Source organism: Pituophis catenifer, unplaced genomic scaffold (genome assembly GCF_029215685.1).
Source record: "Pituophis catenifer annectens isolate HBS135680 unplaced genomic scaffold, rPitCat1.0.hap2 SCAF_9, whole genome shotgun sequence".
NCBI lineage: Eukaryota > Metazoa > Chordata > Lepidosauria > Squamata > Colubridae > Pituophis > Pituophis catenifer.
In genome coordinates this window covers 19597970-19613105 of record NW_027256889.1, presented here as the reverse complement: position 1 = coordinate 19613105, position 15136 = coordinate 19597970, and the positions used below count along the sequence as shown (strand labels likewise).

At 41.9% G+C, this 15136-nt stretch overlaps 1 protein-coding gene across 1 annotated transcript in view; it reads right to left on the bottom strand.

The window, feature by feature from the left end:
- MYOM3 (myomesin 3) overlaps positions 1 to 15136 on the bottom strand; it is an 80271-nt gene that overhangs the window by 11005 nt on the left and 54130 nt on the right. The window contains exons 28-33 of the mRNA XM_070950083.1: positions 8953 to 9020; positions 7553 to 7663; positions 5442 to 5529; positions 3731 to 3769; positions 3212 to 3317; positions 1042 to 1205 (exon numbers count right to left, since the gene is read on the bottom strand). Of these exons, the coding sequence (XP_070806184.1) occupies positions 1042 to 1205; positions 3212 to 3317; positions 3731 to 3769; positions 5442 to 5529; positions 7553 to 7663; positions 8953 to 9020 (576 nt within the window). The remainder of the gene's footprint in view (positions 1 to 1041; positions 1206 to 3211; positions 3318 to 3730; positions 3770 to 5441; positions 5530 to 7552; positions 7664 to 8952; positions 9021 to 15136) is intronic.

Below are 15136 nucleotides of genomic sequence, written 5' to 3'. Positions count from 1 at the left end.
GGTTCTCCGAACTGCTCAAAATTTTCACTACCGGTTCACCTGAACCGGTGCGAACCGGCTGAATACCACCTCTGTATGTAACTCAGGTAAAATGTACATTGCTAGTAAACAATGCTTGTCATTATATTTGAAGTAAACAGAAAAATAACGGGGTTTTTTTGTTATACTCTCAAATGGAAGCACTCAAGTCCTCACATAAACTATTACTGCATAGAACGGGAATTCACTGGGGGTTGTTTTGAAAAGAAAAGGTTTCATTAGAAATTAAAAGCAAAAGTAATACAGGTAGTCCTTGACTTATGACCAAGCCCAACATTGAGTCCCACATTGCTGTTGCTAAGTGAGACATTTGATAACTGAATTTTGCCCCATTTTACGACCTTTCTTGCCACACTTGTTAAGCGAATCCCTGCCATTGTTCAGTTAATAACGTGGTTATTAAGTGAGTCTGGTTTCCCCATTGACTTTGCTTGTCAAAAGGTCGCAAAAGGGGATCACATGACCCTGGGACACTGCAACCGTCATAAATATGAGTCAGTTGCCAAGGATCCAAATGTTGATCATGTGACTAAGGGGATGCTGCAATGGTCATAAGTGTGAAAACAGTCATAAGTCACTTTTTTCAGTGCCGCTGTAATTTCAAATGGTCACTACATGAACTGTGGTAAATTGAGGACTTCTGTAAAAAAAGAATGAAAGGGAAACTTAGAAGGGTTTAGCTATAGCTTACGTAAATGGTAATTCTTTAATAATATGTAAAAATAAATTGACATTCTATGTAAGGAAAAGTTTTGAAAGAGCATTGATGCTTTTGAACCTCGGTGTTCGAAAAAGGCTCCTGAGAAGATCACAGACAGCCAAGAAAACGAAGAAATGGAATCTAGAACAAATCAATCCTAAAAGGCACAAATATTTTGGATGTTGTTATGCTCTTTTGAGAAGTCTATAATGTGTGGTCCTTGTGCTCTCTCAGCTTTGTGGTTTTCTTGAAGACGTTTCATTACCCTACTGATAACATCATCAGGAGGAAGTGGGGTTTACCTTTCCCAGATAGGTCAGTTGTCAATTTGCGCATCTCTTTCCCATCAGTGAGGTCCAGAGTGTATTTGCCTCGGTCGGACTCCTTGGGATCAAGGATGTGCAACCAAACCTGGTCCACGGTTGTTCCTATTTTCAAACGATCGCCTCCTTCTAGACGCTTGTCACTGAAGGTACAGCAGGAGATTAAGTCGTCACTTAATATACAGCCTCTAAACCAGGGGTCTCCAACCTTGGCAACTTTAAGACTTGTGGACTTCAACTCCCAGAATTCCTCAGCCAGTTTTGCTGGAGGCCTGGAGTTCTATCTGGAGCAGGGGTCTCCAACCTTGGCAACTTTAAGACTTGTAGACTTCATCTCCTAGAATTCCTCAGCCAGCTTTGCTCCCAATTCTGGGTGTTGAAGTCCACAAGTCTTAAAGTTGCCAAGGTTGGAGACCCCTGCTCTAAACTATAATTGTCCAACCATGGCAACTTTAAGACCTGTGGACTTTATCTCCCAGAATTCCAGGGGGTTGAAGTCTACAAGTCTTAAAGTTGCCAAGATTGGATATCCCTGCTTAAACAATATCTCTCTTTCATTTTGTGTTCATAGTTATGCTATAAACTTCTTAATGATGGTAGCTCTATAAAGCTGCCTACCAAGGTGATTGAAAGAGTTAGCTGGTGACATCACTGTTGCCCAGGGAATGCTCGACGGGGGTTCCTTTCATGTCCCTGATTTTCCCACCAAAGTGGTACCTATTTACCTACTTGCATTTGCATGCTTTCAAACTGCTAGGTGGGCAGGAGCTAGAGTAAACTGACAGGAGCTCATTCCATCAGGTGGCTTGCTTTTGGGTTTTGAACTGCTGAGCTGTCAACCTCCAAAGGTCTTTTGACTCAGCTTCCTAACCATATGAGCCATCGCTTGTCCCAAGGCCGGCCACCATGAGCCACAGATGGACTGTGGATATTTCACCTGTGCTCTAAGCTTGACAGGCTCCAAAAACCAAAAGAAAAAAACAACTTCTAAACAATTTACTTTATTGTTCCTCAGCTATAGTCAGAAATCTTGCCAAACTAAAGCAACTACTTGTGTCATTAAAGATAGACTCTGAGAATTTCTAAGACGGAGCAATCTTGATCCTTTCCTTCCCAACCAAACTATCTAAACTTTGTGTCAGGTTTCGAGGTCATCTCAAATAAATTGCATTTCAAACAAAGTCTTTGATGAAAAACTTCCATTTATTAAGCACGACATTCTAACTCCGACTCCATCGCAGCCAACACTGACTTCCAGACCCAAAACCCTCCCTTTCTGTTCCCCATTCCTCTGCACTCATTGGCCATCTTCCAAGTCACTCTACCCCTAATCTACTGCTCCAGCTCAAAGGAATTTCCCCCCTCCCATCCCATCTCCTAGGGGATATTATCTCCAGGGAAAATAAATAGGTGAAAAGTCAAACGTCCCTTTCCAGATGCCTCCGCTTCTCCTTCTTATGTCAGCACTAGAGTAAATGCAGCTTGAAGTGCTGACCCTTTGTTGTTGGTCCTTTGGAATGCAGCCCCTCCCTCCTGGGAATCCAGACTACATTCCACCACTAAACCACGGACAGACAATTTTTAGTTACTATTAGCTCTGTGGCAAAGTAGGATTAAGAATCTGAATCAGTTGAAGCAAATAACCTTGCAAAACTGAAGGATTCCTGGATGTTGAGCAGAGAGGAGAAAAGGGACCCCACAAAAGGGAGGGTCCTGGCAAAGTTTGGGTGGGCGTCAATCTCCATAAGCTTAGCTTATGCCTTTGCATCCTCTGTCAGGAATGGGACAACTTGCCACAGCTAACTTGCTGCAACCAACTCACCACAGCCTACTCACCACTGGATAAGTTGCCACAGCCAACTTGCCACAGGGCAATTCACGGTGGGACAATTTAACAATTCTATTTAATTATTTGAAATAAATACAAATTATATTAATTTTTGCCATTCACATTTCATTCTGTCCCTACTTTTCCATCCTTTCTTTAATGATTCTAGTCCACCATTTCTTTGGTATTAGTGTAACTCTTGTTCTGTAGCAAGTTGGCCATGGTGAGTTGGCTGGGGCGAATTGTCATAGACCCTCCTCTGTCTGCCCCAGAACAACACTTTACCCTACAAACCTAGAGTCACAGGATAAAAGCACATACTTGTGGTACCAGGTGGTCTTCATGGCATCTGTGTAGTACTTTACTTCACTGTAGATCTTGATGCCTTCTACAGTTGGCTGGACTTTCAAAGGTGATGCGGAAAGAACTAATCAAAAAAGTCAGAGAGAGAAAGAGAGAGAAAGAGAGAGAGAGAGGGAGAGAAAGAGAGAAAGAGAGAGAGAAAGAGAGAGAAAGAGAGAAAAAGAGAGAGAGAAAGAGAGAGAGAGGGAGAGAAAGAGAGAGAGAGAGAGAAAGAGAGAGAGAGAAAGAGAGAGAGAGAGAAAGAGAGAGAATTAGGCCTTATTGTAAAGAACAATTCTAGTTCTTTATAGTAAGGACAGGAACCCAAGGGCCCTCCAAATGTTTCGGATCTATCTCCCATAATCCTTAGCTGCCTGAGATTGATGAGAATGGAAATCCAAATCCAAACTGAAGTGCAAAGAAAGCCACATTATGGAATGGGAATCCTATCTCCTGGGCTTTGGGTACAATAAATGCCACTGAAGGTCAGCAACTTACTACTGATTCTGGCCAGCTCCTTGAGGATGTCATCAAATGCTGTAAAACAGAATGCATCACATAATAGTAAAGAATAGCACCATATATCAAGCAAGCCATTGTAGATAATGTTTAGATGCCTCCTGGCTAAACTTGGGTTTCCTTAGACATTTATTAGTGACTATTGAATGACAAGATTTCGTTTAGATCAGGACCAGGTAGCCTTCAGCCTGAGGAATATATGTGATTCCTGACCCCAGAGGTCTTTCCAATCACAACTTCCAAACCCCACCCCCCCAATATTATGGTTTTCTACTGTTTAGAGGCAGGAAACCCAGACAAGTGTAGACCGGTCTCTAAATAAAAGAACCAAAAATAATATTTTCTTTCTACTCCACCATTGCAAACTTTCAAAAATCCAGGTTAAAAAAAGCCAGTTCTCCCATATTTTACATCATCACATTGTTAACGGCATTTAATTTCGTTGTACCATGTGCAATGACACTAAACTAAACTAAACTAAACTAAACTAAACTAAACTAAACTAAACTAAACTAAACTAAACTAAACTAAACTAAGAGTGAGGGCTCTAATGGTTAGGATGCTGGGTTAGAGGTTAGCAAGCCCACTTTCGAGACCCGAGTGCTGCTGTGTGGCGGGGTGAGCTCCCGTCATTCGCTCCAGCTCCTTGACGAGGACATGAAAGGAGTCCTTGCGGGTGTCCCCCAGCCAATGGCAATATCACCAGCTGATCCTTTCAACCCGGAAGCATCTCACATGGTGCCTTCGACATGAACGGGATGGGATCACGTTGTTCAGACATTCACAACAATCAAATGACAATCTTTGAGGGAAGGTTAAGCCAAGAGATCATCATCCTTCATGGTTAAAGGTGGTGTAGGTGCTAATGTAAGATCCCAATTACAAACTCCACTGACTCTCGGAAATGATCTCACCAACACTTTGAAAGATTGCTTATCCAGGAGTGGGCTGCTGGGGGTTTGCAGGGATTTGGGAGAACCTCTAGCTAAGATTCTGTGTAGTTCTGAGACCCCCCAAATCCCACTCCTGGCTGGCCTGGCCCACTCCTCCCCTCCCAGGAGTCCCCACCTGTTTTGGATGCAGGTAAGTGCAGGGGGCGCATGGAGGCTCAGGGAGGACAAAAAACGGGCCTACCGGAAGTTTGGGAAGGCCAGAAAAGGTCCGTTTCCCGTCTCCGGAGGGCCCCTGGAGCCTGGGGAGGCCGTTTTCACCCTCCCAGATGCTGTGGTGCAGGAAGCCAACTAGGCCACGCCTACCATGGCCATGCCTACCCAGTAACCGGGCAGAGAATCCCTTGCTAAAAATTTTGAAGCCCATCCCTGTGTTTATTCAGTGCATGGTTTAATGAAAATGTTGGCCATGCCTCTGAATTCATGTGGTGTCGTTCTCAGTCCTGGTCAGCTGATCACTCGTTGTGAACTGGAAAAATCTTACATATTTTCCCCAGCCCTCTGTGACAGATAGAGATCCTCAGCCTGCAAAGCAAAGGAGTATTTGAAAACCTTTCTTCTATCTTCACTTTCTCCTTACCGATTGTCATGCTGAATTTAAAAAAAAAACAACTCTCCTGCTTTCTTTTGGCCAAACTGGGTGAGAATCCTGCAAAACATCATCAAAGCACCAGATCTGGGAAGTCTGCTCTGAATGAACAAATAATATTTCGGCCAGTGAGGGAAAAAAAGGATTGTACCTTCCTTTGTAAGATCAAGTTGGGTTATGTCTTGTCCACGGTCATCAGAAACCACAGCTTTGTAGACTCCTTTGTCTGCTTTGGTAATCTAGCAAAATATAGAGATGATGTCTGGGTTCGCACAACACATTGAACCCTAAATCCAAGTTAGAAAAACTCAGTTGCAGCTGTGCACTTGTATTCCAAAATGACCAAATCAATGAACTATGTGGTTGTTTAATGTAGTGGCCTGGCTCACACTACGTGTAAAAAGACTGGCTGAGTTCCAACATTGCACACAAAGCCCTTTTCAGTTACTGTAGCATGTTGTGTGAACGCAGATACAGGTTAGAAAATGAAATCTCTTGAAATTGCCCAGAAAATATCAACTGATGGATGACAGTATCAATTTATTTTAAAAAATTAAAAAATGTTCAATATCTATGGGTACAGATGGGTCAGAGTCAGTGTCTGAGTCTCACATTGCCATTCCCTGTAACCAGGGTGAAATCCAGCAGGTTCTGACAGGTTCTGGAGAACTGGTAGTGGAAATTTTGAGTAGTTCGGAGAACCGGCAAATACCACCTCTGGCTGGCCCCAGAGTGGGGTGGGAATGGAGATTTTGCAATATCCTTCCCCTGGAGTGAGGTGGGAATGGGAATTTTGCAATATCCTTCTCCTAGAGTGGGGAGGGAATGGAGATTTTGCAATATCCTTCCCCTGGAGTGGGGTGGGAATGGAGATTTTACAATATCCTTCTCCTGGAGTGGGGAGGGAATGGAGATTTTGCAATATCCTTCCTCTGGAGTGGGGTGGGAATGGAGATTTTACAGTATCCTTCCCTGCCACGCCCACCAAGCCACGCCCACCAAGCCACACCACACCCACCAAGCCACGCCCACAGAACTGGTAGTAAAAAAAGTTTGGATTTCACCACTGCCTGTAACCGTATGATGAACAGTTGCAGGTATGTCTAGTCTAACAAGGAGAAGGACCAGGAGGGACAATATTTAAGGAGCTGTCCCAGAGAAGTTGCGTCAAGTTTTTTTCCAAAGCAGCCGAGGGCCAGACGAGAAGTAGCATTTGGAAACTTACGGTATCAAGGAGAGATCCAACCAGAACTAAGGAAGAATTTCCTGACAATGAGAACAATGAATCAGTGGAACAGCTTGCCTTCAGAAATTGTGGGTGCTCCAACACCCACAAAAAGACCTCCAGTTTGACAGCCATTTGTTTGAAATGGTATAGGGCAGGGGTCAGCAATCTACGGCTCTGGAGCCGCATGTGGCTCTTTCATCCCTCTGCTGTGGCTCCCTGTTGCTGGTCGGCTCCACAATTGATAGGGCTTTCGGTTAGGACAGGTAGAGGAAAAAGGATGCCGCGCTAGGAGGAGACTCTATGGTGGTGGTGGGGGAACCGACTTCCAGTCGGCGGAAGAAAAAGGACGCCGTGCTAGGAGGAGACTCTATGGTGGGGGAACCGGACTTCCGGTCAATAGAGGAAAAAGGACACCACGCTAGGAAGAGACTATGATGGAGGAACTGGACTTCCTGTCGGCTCCAGAATTGAACGGGTGCTTCTCGTTAGGATCTTTGTGGCTCTTTGAGTGTTTAAGATTGCCGACCCCTAGTATAGGGTCTCCTGCTTGAGCAGGGGGTTGGACTACAAGACCTCCAAGGTCCCTTCCAACTTTATGATTCTTCTAAAAAGAGAAAGAAACAGCCCTAATTTGTGGGTGTTCCTCGCTTCTTACTCATTTTATATTTTTCTATCATTTCTCGTGGTGAAGAATTCTGCAGAATCAAAAGTTTGCACCCTTTTTACTGCTATTTTGTTTGGTTCTAACAAATACATCATCCAGTTATGGACTGTTTACCTGATAGGTTCTCCAGTATGTTTTAAAAGACCCATGATGGGGGAAAAGCCATACCTTCTCCTATTTGTGGGTAACAGTAATGGGGAAATAGCCTTGTCTGTGGAATTTGAATTTCTAAACTGGCACAAAGTTTGGAAAAAGTTACAGTGACAAAAAACAGAACTCCAACTCTGTTCTTTCATTTATGACGTTCCGTTTCTTTCCTATTTTGGCAGGTAATTTTACTAATTTAATCATTAACTCAGAATAAACTTACCCTTTTAATCCGTAGGATTCCAGCTCCTGTATTTGGATTATATTGACCATCTGAGCGGGCTTTGTTATCAAAGAACCATTGAAAAGAAGTATCTTTCTTCATGTTAGATGCCTAATGAAAGGAATGAACAAATGAATGAATGATGAATGAGGAAGGAAGGAAGGAAGGAAGGAAGGAAGGAAGGAAGGAAGGAAGGAAGGAAGGATACTTTATTTTGATAAATACTTGCTCACTAAAGTTTGGGGGGCTGCATTTTAGTAGTTATAAATCTTGTTACAAAAATTTGAAGCATGTGACATCCAGCAGATACCATTTGCAAAATGAGACCAGGTTCAGTTGCACTGCATGAAGTCATTCACCATTCCTACCTCAAAGAAGGAAGTTTACACTTTTTTTCAATGACTTTCTCTTCTGCATTTTACCCTGGCTGAGACATTGTGGAAGTGGCTCTCTAAGGCCCAAAAAATTCCTGGGATGGGAAACTCACTGGAGGAACACCTACATCTTGGGTAAGGTAAAGGTAAAGGTTCCTCTCGCACATATGCTGATTCTAGGGGGCGGTGCTCATCGCCGTTTCAAAGCCGAAGAGCCAGCGCTGTCCGAAGACGTCTCCGTGGTCATGTGGCCGGCATGACTCAACGCCAAAGGCGCACGGAACGCTGTTTCCTTCCCATCAAAGGTGGTCCCTATTTTTCTACTTGCATTTTTTACGTTCTTTCGAACTGCTAGGTTGGCAGAAGCCGGGACAAGGAACAGGAGCTCACCCCATTATACAGCACTAGGGATTCGAACCGCTGAACTGCCAATTTTTTGATCGACAAACTCAGCGTCTTAGCCACTGAGCCACCACGTCCCTTTACATCTTGGATAGAACAACATAAATTTGCCCTGTGTGCCAAGGTTGACATCGTGTTCCTGACTCTGCCTCAACCCACCTCATCTCCAATTCGACATGGGCGGAACTGTAAAAATAGGAACTGCTACAGGTAGTCCTCGACTTACGACTGACCACTTAGCAACCATTCATTAGGGTGCTTGGTAGCCTCACATGAACTGCATTTGATGAGAGTTTTGCCAAAATCCAGAATTTACTTCCAGTTTTTGGCAAAACTGCACCCTTAGCAAACCATTGGTTTATTTAAGGACCCTGGGGATTCACTTAACGACTGCTGAAAATCGTCTCGGTACACATGTGACCCAATTTAAGACTGTCACAGGTTATGGCTGTGATGGGAAGGCTCTATTAAAGTCATTAATTCAAGGACTACTGTAATATCAGTCATGTAATTAAACTCCTATCCATCATGGCTTCCAGAATTTGATGGAATGAGGAAGACAGCGAAAATTGTAAAACATAGTTTCGTTTGGTGAAGTGCAACTATGGGGAAAGAAGTGTTTACCTTGCAAGTCAGCAGGACTTCACAATCTTCAGTGACCTTCCATGCCAGTTGTTCAATAAAATGAGGACCTGTGGAAGGAGGAGAAAAAAATACCAACGTTGAACGTCTTTTGATGTTTTGGTTGTGTCTTAGAATGCCACCTAGTGATCAATCTTATCCAAGCACCTTTGGGATGAACTTGTGGTGGCTCAGGAGACTTCAGACTTCTCAAACTTGACATCTACCGTATACCCTGTTTCCCCCCAAAATAAGGCATCCCCTGATAATAAGCCCAATCGGGCTTTTGAGCGCATGGCAATAAGGCCAAGCGCTTATTTCAGGGTTCAAAAAAATATAAGACAGGGAATTATTTTCGGGGAAACATAGTAGATAGATAAGTAGATAGGTAGATAGATAGCTATAGAGAGATAGAAAGATAAATGATATATATATGTACGTATGTATAGATGATAGATAGATAGATAGATAGATAGATAGATAGATAGATAGATAGATAGATAGATGATAGAAGATAGTGAGAGATATAAATAGATGATATAGATGATAGATACCCTGTTTCCCCCAAAATAAGACATCCCCTGATAATAAGCCCAATCGGGCTTTTGAGTGCATGGCAATAAGGCCAAGCGCTTATTTCAGGTTTCAAAAAAATATAAGACAGGGTTTTATTTTCAGGGAAACACGGTACAAGTAGTCCTTGACCTACGTCAGTTCATTTAGTGACCGTTCAAAGTTACAACAGCACTGAAAAAAGTGACTTATGGCCATTTTTCACACTTATGTGAAATTGCAGCATCCCTATGGACAGGTGATTTACATTTGGATGCTTGACAACTGACTCACATTTATGATGGTTAGTGTCCTGGAATTATGTGATCCTGTTTTATGACCTTCTGACTAACAAAGTCAACGGGGAACCAGATTCACTTAACAACCGTGTTACTAATTTAAGAACTGCAGCGATTCACTTAACAAATGTGGCGAGAAAAGTCATAAAATGGGGCGGATTCACTTCACAAATTTCTCACTTAACAACCTAAGTTTTGGGCTCAATTGTGGTCATAAGTTGAGGACGACCTGTAGTGGATTTCCACACTCAAGTCTCCTAGCCAGTACATCCTCTAACTCTTAATTTAGGGAAAAGGTGTCTCACTCACATCAAAACAATATGGAAATTGAATTGAAGCCATTTCTACAGTAAGCCTTTATAGCATCTTCTACAGTCAACCAACTATTATTGTGCCAAAATGTGGTAATGTATAATGTGGACAGGATTTGTATCTCTTCAGCAATGCCTGGGTGATAAGATATAGGATTATATATAAGATTATATTATATATAAGATTCCAATGTGGAAATGGCTAAATTTTCTTGAATGACAGGTAGTGTTGTGGCCCGTCAGCAGCCTGTGCGTATTGTAGCTGATTTGGACAGCGAGGAGGCTGGTGTGGTGCTGCGCCAGCAGCTTGTGCAGCTGGCACTCAAGTCAGACAATGAGGAGGCTGGGGAAGATGTGGTGCCAGAGGCGGGGATTCAGCCAGGCCCTTCAGAACCTCCAGAATAAAAAACAAGGGAAATTTTACCGGAAATTACATGAACAGCTGGCAAATTGGGCAAATTACGAAATATGTATGTTAGGGGACTTTAATGGAATAATAGATCCAAAATATGATTACAAATGTGATATAACTAAAAAGAATAAAAGATCTCCCTCACCAAAGTCCTTTTTTGATTTAGTGGACGAGATAAACCTAGTCGATATGTGGCGTATCCTACACCCCCATGACAGACAATTTACTTTCTATTCAATGCCACAAAACTCTTGGTCTAGAATAGATATGGTCTGGGCTACCAGAAAACTGGGCCTAGAAATTAAAAAGGTCAACATGTGCATAAATGCTTGGGCAGACCATAAGTTCCTTGAAATTAGCTGGCACCACGATACAAAGAAAATACAACAGAGATGGAGCCTAAGGACTAAGCTGCTATATGAAGAAGAGTTTATACTGAAATTGAATGAAGAAGTCAAACGCTTCTTCATAGAAAATGGAAATCGAGAGACAGCCAAAGAAATTGTCTGGGACACTATGAAGGCATATGTGAGAGGGGTTGCCATCTCATATGCCGCCTTCAAAAACAAGGAAAAAAGAAAGACTAGAGAAGAGCTCACTAATAAGTTATCGCAAGCTGAAGATAAACTCCAGCAATGCCCGGGAGATGAGGCGACCAAACAACAGTGGTCGATGACGAGACATAGATTGAACTTATTGGACCAAGAGGAAATGGCGCAAAAAATAAAAAGAACCAAGCATTATTGTTTTGAGAACGCTAACAAATCAGGGAGATGGCTGGCATATAAACTAAAAAAACAGAAGGAAAAAAATCAAATATTAGTATTAGAAGACTCCCAGGGTAATTTGCTGACGAAGGAAGAAGATAAATTGGAGAGTATAAGAAAGTTTTACGAAGGCTTATATAAAAGTGAAGGAATTGCGTCAAACAAGGTAGAACAGTACCTGTTGGATGCTAATCTACCGTTAATCCCTGAAGAAGAAAAGGAAAGGTTAAATGAAAAGATCACTATAGAGGAATTAAAAACGGCCCTTTCTAAAATAAAGAAGAATAAAACTCCAGGCCCAGATGGTCTTCCCGGGGAATTATACCAAAAATTTGATGATGCCCTAAAACTAGAGTTACTAGAAATACTGAATGAGGCTCTGGCGGGTATCACAATTCCAGATTCGTGGAGGGAAGCGTATTTGACGCTTATTTTGAAAGAGGGTGCCGACCACGAACAACATCCTGAAAAACAGCTGGCCTTAATGTTTGTCAATGCCCAAAAGGCATTCGACAACTTGAATTGGACGTTTATGATAAATCAAATTGACCTAATGGGATTCGGTACTAACTTTAGGAAGATGATTGAGAATATCTATAAAAACCAGAGGGCAAATATACTAGTGAATGGAGACAGAACCCAATTGTTCCAGATTCAAAAAGGAGTGAGGCAGGGATGCCCCCTGTCTCCCTTATTATATATTTTGGCGCTAGAGGTGCTACTTAGAAAAATAAGAGCTAACAATGATATCAAAGGATTAAAGATTAGGAATGAATTATTCAAAACCCAAGCTTTTGCTGACGATGTAGCCCTCATAATGGAAGACCCATTAGAATCCGGTGGAAAATTAATGCAGGAAATACAGGAATATGGAGAGGTGGCCGGCCTTAAACTCAATAAGGATAAAACTAAATTATTAGTGAAAAACATGACAGATCTTCAAAAAGAAGAATTGGAAGATTTATTAGGCCTCCAGACAGTTAGGAAAATAAAATACTTGGGAATATGGATCACCGCGAGATTCTCCTCATTAAAAGATGATAACTACATCCCCCTTCTGCAGAAAACACACCAAGATCTTGAAAGATGGAAAAAGCTCAAATTGTCTCTGATTGGCAAAATTGCAGCGATTAAAATGAATATCCTACCAAAAATTTTGTTCCTATTCCAAAACATTCCGTTATCTTTAGATAAAAAATTCTTTTTGGACTTGAACAAACATATCAGGAATTTTCTGTGGGAGGGCAAGAAATCGCGGATTTCTTTTAAGATACTCCAAGGGAAAAGGAATTTGGGAGGTTTTGGGCTCCCTGACTGGGAACTATATCAAAAGGCGGCAAAAATAATCTGGATTAAGGAGTGGATCAAGTTACAAGATAGGAGAACCCTGACCTTGGAAGGACATGACCTTCTAGAAGGATGGCACTCCTACCTTTGGGATATAAAGAATAAGAAAAAATCCTATTTTCATAAACATAAAATTAGGGAGACCCTTATTCACACGTGGGTCGAAATTAGACAGAAGATCTATACGAAAGTACCCAACTGGCTTTCCATCATGGAAGCGTTGGCGGCACCAAACAGGAGAGATGAGTACAAATGGGGTACATACAAGGATATCCTCGATGAAGAAGGGAAACTTAAATCACTGGACCTATTGAGAGATCAGGGCCTAAACTTGGATTGGTGGAACTATTTTCAGATCAACTCAAGATTCCAAAAAGACAGAGACAAATTTGGTATAGCAGCGAAATTTGGGAACTTTGACAAAATTATTTGGGGAACAGATAAGAAAATGTTATCAAAAATCTATAACTTTCTATTAGATGAAGATAGGGCAGAGTCCATAGCAAGAAATCAACTGAACATCTGGGAAAAAAATTTAGGACATAGACTAAATTTTAATGATTGGGAGATAGCTTGGAATAGAAACTACAAAATAACTAAATCGACAACGTTTAGGGAAAATCATTACAAATTGTTACACAGGTGGTATCTAGCCCCAGCGAGGCTAGCCAAGATGTTTCCAAATCTCTCCCCCACATGTTGGAAATGTGGAAAAACGGTCGGTACCTTCTACCACCTATGGTGGACCTGCCCTGAGACTAAAAAGTTCTGGTCCAAAATCCGACATTGGCTCTGTGAAATAACGGCACAGGAGGTAGACCTAGCCCCAGAGCTTTTCCTCCTAGGCATAACCGAAGAAGGCTTCAACAACAATAAAACCCAACTGATAATCCAGATTATAACTGCGGCTAGATTAGCTTTCGCAAAATGCTGGAAAAACAAACTTATGCCCTCAGAAGAAACTCTAATAAATAAGATCCTAGAGTGCGCAGAAATGGCGAAACTGACAAGTGAGTTAAAAAACGAGGACAACTCAAAATATTATGACGTATGGGGTATTTGGTACCACTGGTTGAACAATAAGACGAAAACATGACCTTAGAATTTGACTTGGCACATGTATTATAGTTGTATTGTATAAAATAATGTATAGTTAAGGATGAAGTCTTTTTTTTTTAACTTTTGTTCCACAATATTGTATAAACATTGCACCTCCGAAAGGAGAGATAGATTGTATACTTTCTTTTTTGTTTTGGAAAACTCAATAAAGTATTTAAAAAAAAAAAAAAAAAAAGAACCTCCAGAAGCTCCTTTAAGTGAAGAGGACGAAGAGGAGGAGCCTCTTCTCAATGCACGGGCGTGCAGAGTGGCCAAAAGGCAGGAGTGGCTCCTCAGGAGGAGGTCTCCTCGAGAGTAAGGCTTGGGGCTAATTGGCCACTCCCTTAGCCTATTTAAGAAGGAACGCCAACTGAAGCAAATTGTAGGGAACAACTTTAGTTCATTCTCCTTCGTGTCTGGATTCTTTGCAAATTGCTTCTGGGCTTTCTGCCAACCATAGTAAGATTGTGATTACTTTATCTTTGGTTTCTTGTAGGCTGTTAAGGAAGTTTCTTAACAGCCTTTGTTTGGAAAAGACTGAGTTATTTTAGTAAATTTAAGTTTTGTACAGACTTTGTGTGTGCTGCGTTCTTTGGGGTCCGTATCTGGGGCAGAACAGGTAGTCCTTGACTTACAACCCCAACTGAACCCCAAATTTTCTATTACGAAGCAAGACAATCGTTAAATGAATATTGTCCCGTTTTACGACCTTTCTTGTCACCGTTGTTAATTGAATCGTGGCAAATGATAAATTATCAACCTGGTGGTTAAGTGAACCTGGCTTCCACATTGACTTCGCTTGTCAGAAGGTCTCAGAAAAGGATCACATGGCCCTGGGACAGTGCGACTTGTCATAAATATGAGTCAGTTGTCATATTTTGATCACGTGACTATGGGGATGCCGCAAAGGTCGTATGTGTGAAAAAGGACCATATCACTTTTTTCAGTGCTTTGAACAGCCACTAAACAAATGGTTTAAGCAGAGGATTATCTGCCCCTTTGAAACTAGCTTTCCCAATGCCATGTTTATATGGTGCATCAGCCTGCTACCTGGTAAAGATACAGACGTTCTGCTAGTCATTTCATCAGCCGAGCAGGTAAAAACCAGTTTTCCTTGTTCTTGCAAAACTACCTTGCTTCCTGATTGGGCTTGTCTAAGAAATGAATGGAAAATTCCCATATTTCGTAATAAGCAAAAGAGGGGAAATCCCCACATCGCGGTGTGTGTCATGTGATGATTTCCTAGTTGTTAGAAATAACTTGCTTGAAATAAGAAGCCATCCTGTTTCTCCTCCCCTCCCTCCCTCCCTTTTAGGCCATGTCTGCGGTTCTGCGTGTGGACTTTCCACACCCATAATTAAATATCATGCCCTTTAAAAAAACGAATCCTGAGTATTTTGA